Source organism: Maylandia zebra, linkage group LG16 (genome assembly GCF_041146795.1).
Source record: "Maylandia zebra isolate NMK-2024a linkage group LG16, Mzebra_GT3a, whole genome shotgun sequence".
NCBI classification, from domain to species: Eukaryota; Metazoa; Chordata; class Actinopteri; order Cichliformes; family Cichlidae; genus Maylandia; species Maylandia zebra.
Window position 1 is genome coordinate 30018885 of NC_135182.1, and position 6000 is coordinate 30024884.

General features: G+C 37.8%; 1 protein-coding gene across 3 annotated transcripts in view; it reads right to left on the bottom strand.

The window, feature by feature from the left end:
• Positions 1–4855, bottom strand: part of LOC101465887 (inactive dipeptidyl peptidase 10) — a 168493-nt gene extending 163638 nt beyond the window's left edge. For all 3 annotated transcript variants that reach the window (XM_023152362.3, XM_004563080.4, XM_076875215.1), the window contains exon 1: positions 4410–4855. In XM_023152362.3, coding sequence (XP_023008130.2) covers positions 4410–4466 — 57 coding nt within the window. In that variant the 5' untranslated portion in view covers positions 4467–4855. The remainder of the gene's footprint in view (positions 1–4409) is intronic.
• Positions 4856–6000: the final 1145 nt, after the last annotated feature.

Here is a 6000-nt window from a genome sequence, read left to right on the forward strand (position 1 = left end):
TATAAATAAAATGTGATCTTCTCAAACTATAAAGAAAGGGAAATTGTTGAAATTAAGTGAATGTCTCTATTTAAAAAATTTCATGATGTGATATTATAGTATATAATATATATTATATCAGAAATCTGTTCACTATTTTATACAGATTATATCTGTAAGGAAGCTGACTAAATATTAACTGATAACTTAAGGGTGTACTTTGAACCTTCACAGACTTAAGGGTGTACTTCTTCCCACTCCCTTTCAACATGTAAATGAATCAGCAGTAGCAATATTGAAATGTATTGACTTTTGTATAGTATTTTTTCGTTCTTATTTTCTTTACTAAATGTACCTGTATATTGTTTACATGTTTGAAATAAATTAGCAAACAAACAAACACAAATGGGTCTTCACTTACAGTATGTTGTTCTCACCTGTTTACATTATTCAAAATGCAAAAACACTTAAACAGCTGTTGGAGGAGGACAAATCCAGTGTGACAATGTGAGGACAGATCCTCACATTGTTTTCTTTTTTTGGGTTTACAAGGAAAGATTAATGAATTTGTAGGTCTTTGAAGATGGCTCGGCCACATCCAGACACCTTCCTGACCGCTCCACTAATTACTACACATAATGTCCCCTTTGTATATATTTACCTAGTTACTGTATATAATGTTTTCTCTCTCTTTTTGCACAGTCGAGGAGCGTGTCACGACACATTTCATTGCATGTACTTGTATAACTATGCACATGACAAATAAAAGATCTTGAAACTTGAATCTTTTAATAACTAATCAGCTTTAATTGATCAGATTTACCTATAATTTGTGGTTCTTTAATTTTTTCGATATGGTAATGCTTTCTAATCCACCCAACACATATTAGCCACTTAAGATTTATCATTAACAATACCTGTAAATAGATTTGTAAGTTTCCTAATCTAGATAATCACAGTAAAGAGAGATAAAACAGACAAAAATGTAATAAAAACAATACAAAAAAGTTAAGCCAAACCCTAACAAATCATGCTGTGAGCATAAGGCAAACACCCACTGTTCCAAAATGCAGCATGTGCCTTTTATCTGCATCGTTCCCCACAGCAGATGGAGTCCAGCCCCAGAGCACTTTTATATCCTGGTGACATATTTCTTTTAATAACAACATGCCTGCGAGGGAATCCAAACAAAGTAAGACAATGGCAATCTGCAGTTCACAAAAAAAGTGTGTGATCATACACTTCAAGACTAAAGCTGGGATAAAGACGGATACGTAACACTTAGGAAGCTCTTTCTTAGCTGTGAGTCTTGCCTCAAGTCAATGGGTAGTCCACTAGGGATCATCAGTCTGGTAAACGCTTTATCTTTTGTTACACCTGGCTAATGAAAAATGTACATGTTGGAACATGTAAAATTCAGTCAAAAATAAATACTAAACCATGCAATATATTCAGCAATTTTAGTTATGGACACAACACTGTCCTTGATAAACAAGTACTGACATGCTGAGTCACAAAATGGTTGCTGTGCTGATTCCTAAAATTCCAACACAAATCATAAAATCCAGTCTGGTAAATATATTCTAGTGAGTGCTGAAACTAAAGAACCATATCTAGCTGTTAAAAAGTCATCTTTCCAAAGTAAAAGGATCAAGCCACTGAGGGGTATATGAGGAAAAGTATGGACTTATTAACACTGAGTGAATGAATCATTCTTTATCTATATACTTTGATCCCCCAAACCTTTCATTTTTGCCCATTTCTGTACTGATTTGCATTGCCATCACAAGTCAGTATGAGACATTTTGAGTAATCCAAATGTAACATATGAGCAGACACAACTAATCTGTGTATGAACACTTGATCCAACAAGTGGTAAAAAAAGAACACTTTCCAATAAGTTACAGCTTACATAGTCACATGATGTTTCCTTTCTTTGCTGGAAAATCAATCTTTAAGTTATTTTTCTGGGAAACTCTTAGTAACAAAATCTCCATTAAGCAAAAAGACAGTGATTGGTGCATCCTGGCAGTCGTGGGTTAAAGGCACTCAACAAGTAATCGCAGCACTTTTGAGTTAGAGACTCACACTCAGAATCTGTTTTCCAAAAACCCTTCATCTCTTCTCAATCCCCCACTCCAACTTCCTGGAAGAAATTTGAATCCCTACACATGATTGGGGACTTTTTAAAGAGAGGTTTTTTTTGCAGGGAAATAGTAAAAACAAGTAAACAAAACTAAATCCATGTAATGTTCAGGATGTTCAGAACCTATCTTTAGGATAACTCTGTCTCAAATGTACAGCTCACATACAATTTAATAGCCTGGACCAAAGGAGGCAAGAAAATGAACAACCATGAGCAATAGCCCCGGGCAATGCATGCACATTTATTTCTCCACCAAAGCCCAAGGGGGGGCAGTGTCACAATTGTCCTCAATTTCCATTTTCTTTGCAGCTGGTTTTAATGGCCACTGAATGCTGGATGTAATGAGACAAGCAGAGACTGTAACATATAGCCAAGGTGAGTGAAATAAATTTCTGCTCCTCAGAGAGAACTCTACATTTTCAGCCACACTAGTAGTGTGAGTCTAGAAATAGAAACTTCACTTAGTTGGTCCATTTGTTCATTAATCTGTCAGTCAAACACTTCCAGGGTGATGTCTCTGAATTGACTCGACTCACTGCTTCTATATATAGAACATAAGGAGCTAATGACATTGATCTACTGGCTATAAATGCGTCACACTTTCAATTTGTTCAACATTTAATATCCTGACACAGGACTGCTTTACAGCTCAGCATATCCCAATGACCTTTGACATATCCTGCACGGGTGGTGTGGATGGTTTCCCACAAATTTATATTATGTCACTGGCAAGTATGGATGAGATCATGTTTGGATGTGCAAGCATGTGGAGAAAAAGGAGGTTCACATGCTTTCTTAAGCTGATTATCAAATAATTCCCTTTAGCAATTTCACCATAAAACAATATTTAATATATACAGTCTCTTCAGTATACCTCTCACGCTGCATTTGAACTGTCACTTTACAGTCTGCCAGGGGAAGTCCTTGTTTGTTTCTGCATTGTCCGTAAGCTTAGAACACGGGTATATGAAACAGTTCTCCACCTTCTGCAGGTTCTGGTTGGAGCAGACCTTCAGAAATGGAGAATAAGGACTATCATGGTCACCTGCATGCAGCCAGACATGCCCGTGGTCTGACAAAGAATCCGATTTAACAACAGGAGATTTAAGGCTAAAAAAGAATTTTCTGTTTCCTGTTGTATTATGAGCTGCTCAGCCATTTTAAATGCCCCAGAACGGGTCCTTTCATGATCTCCATGTTCAAACAGAGAGGCTCAGTCCTAACAGAAGAACCTGTTAGAACATGCGAGGTCTTCTACAAGTCTGAGTCTTTAATTTGTTCAGCTCTATTCTTTGTCATTGTTCTTCTTTTAGTGCACTGTTTTTGTGCTATTATTCAGCTCACTTTGTTCTGTGTATCTCTTTGCTTCTAAATGCTGCCTTAATCCTTTTTCATGTCTCAAAGCAGTTTGAGCTGCTTTACTGTTGAACACTGCTGTAAAATAAACTTGAAAATTGTGAGGCTCATATTCATGCACACTGTGTGAACAGTTTATTCTTTGTTTGATATCATATCCAAATCACCCCCTGTATTTATTTTTCCTGCAGCATAAAAGAATCTAACCGTGTATGCTGAGAGCACAAACATCCCTAAAGATAAAGTTTGAGCTGATCTATAAACTTTAATAATATGTAGAAGGTTGCCCCACCTTCAGGCCACACTTGCTGGCTATGAGACCTTTTTCACATTTCAGTTACTTCTGTTATCTGTTATGCAACAACCTCTCCTGTCTGACAAGCAAAATCTTTACTAAACACCTCTATACTACTAGGAAGCATCCCAAAAATAAGCCCAAAAATTCTGATAGCAAAGTCACTTTCACTTGTTTCACATCAGGAAGTTCTATTGAAGGCTTCGACATTAAACGTTAATACTTGCACTGACATCTTTGACTATATAGTTAAACTCCCATAAATCATTTAATTAAGTGGATGCACCCGAGAAGCCATTTATCCTGCTTTTTGGTTAATTCATTTATCCAACATGGTGTCTGCACTAAAGGAACACAGCTACCGATCATATCTCTAAACTCTGCCTGCAGGTATCACACCAAGTGACACAGAGTCTCCGTGTCATTTAAATGACTTTCAACTTTCTCCACGTGGCTCGGTTTTAAGTTACCGTAACTTATTCAAGCAGCTGCAAACTTCCAGATAAAAGTTCTATGCGTGTTTCTAAGTCTGGTAGTTAACCCACAGTGGGATGAGTAACAAATGCATCCTCAATCAGGCAACATGGACGAGATGAAGAAAAAGAAATTCGCTCCATCTCAGCCTTTGCTTACCTTTCCCTCCACTGAGTATCTCCGAGTGTGCTGCACTGCTCCTGCGCTTTGATTCATGTTTCAGCACCGCGGACAGCTCCAGAAATAAAAACGATCCAAATCAGTCCGCAGATCGACAAACTGTAGCTGAGACTCCGCACAGACACCAACTGCCCGATACTTCACCGCTTTGCTTCAAGCTGTTTACTGGTTCGTCGTCTTCCCTGCGACACGCGTGGCTTCTCAGCCAATGATGCCTTGTGCGTAAAGACTTGCTCCGCTGGTGCGCCAGCTGTGAGTGCGAGCGGGGGACACAGCCCACTTATCCCTCACTCGCCAAGATAACATAATAAGCTAGGAACAAGCTGGTAGTCGGACAATAAACATAAATATTAAAACTTATAATCCAGCAAAAACATGCTTTTTTCTGATAAACATAACCCGATACTGGACTTGACGTGACGGGGTTACAGGCACCGGAATTAAGCCCTTTCTAAAAACTGAGATAAAAGCACGTCTTTGCATGGGGAGATTACATAACATGATAAAACTGATTACAACAGCTTCCTGCATGTTTACAGAGCTGCACATCTGCATAAGACATCTATATTCGTTTTTAATTTACTTTTTTCTAGCTCCTTTATTTCACTTTCTTTTTCTTTTATCCCATTTTACTTAATTTATTGAATTTAATCTATTTTGTTATCTGTTATCCAAGTTTGTTTATTTTTTGCAAGAGTTTTGACTGCTGTAGTGGATGAATTTGCTCACTGTTGGGGGTAAATAAAGTATATTTTCTCTTTCCAATGTTTTTTCAGCATTTTTTATCCACCCTTGGAAGCCAGAGCCAGTGGCAAGATTTTGAAGTGGGCCAGTCAATCATAACTGCATTACTTTGATTGTAACTTTATTTTAAGAATATTTTGATGCTGAAAAATTTGTACCATTCATTATATTATCAGGCTTTAGCAGGACTTTTATGTCAGTACAGAGTAACCATTTTTGACTCAGATTGCAAGACAATTTTCAGGCTCTTGTGCACTTTTCATCTAATACGTGTGTAAGAGCATGGAGCTCCACAGGAATCTGATAATCATGCCCGGTGTTTTCTGCACCAGATTTCTAAACTGTATTTCTCTCTGATCAGACTCCCCTGCTTTGAATACCATTTTTGGTTAATAAGGCAGAAAGAATTCAGCATGATTCACACCTACTAATCCTAACTGACGTGTTAATAATTAAGAACACAGGTACCCCAAGTTTACAGCATCAGTGTTGAATGAGTACAAAACTGTTTGTGTTCAGACACAAAATAATGCCATTTGTGGGTTTTTTATGTGAATCTTTTTTGCTGTGAGCCTGAAAACACACAAAGAAACGACATGAGCAGTTTTCTTTTGATGCCTCCAGATAACCACTCTTTCATCTTCACGATAAGAATCTGCTAAATAAGGACCTTAATGTAACAATCTCTGACTTCATAAAAGCTGCTTTCAGCTGCTGCCTTATTGACTGCCTCAGCGGGTTGCCCCACATGTTGATCTGGCAGATTTTTTTTTTTAGACCAGATCCCATTCCTCATGCAGCCCTAAAGAGATTTGTATCTCCTCCA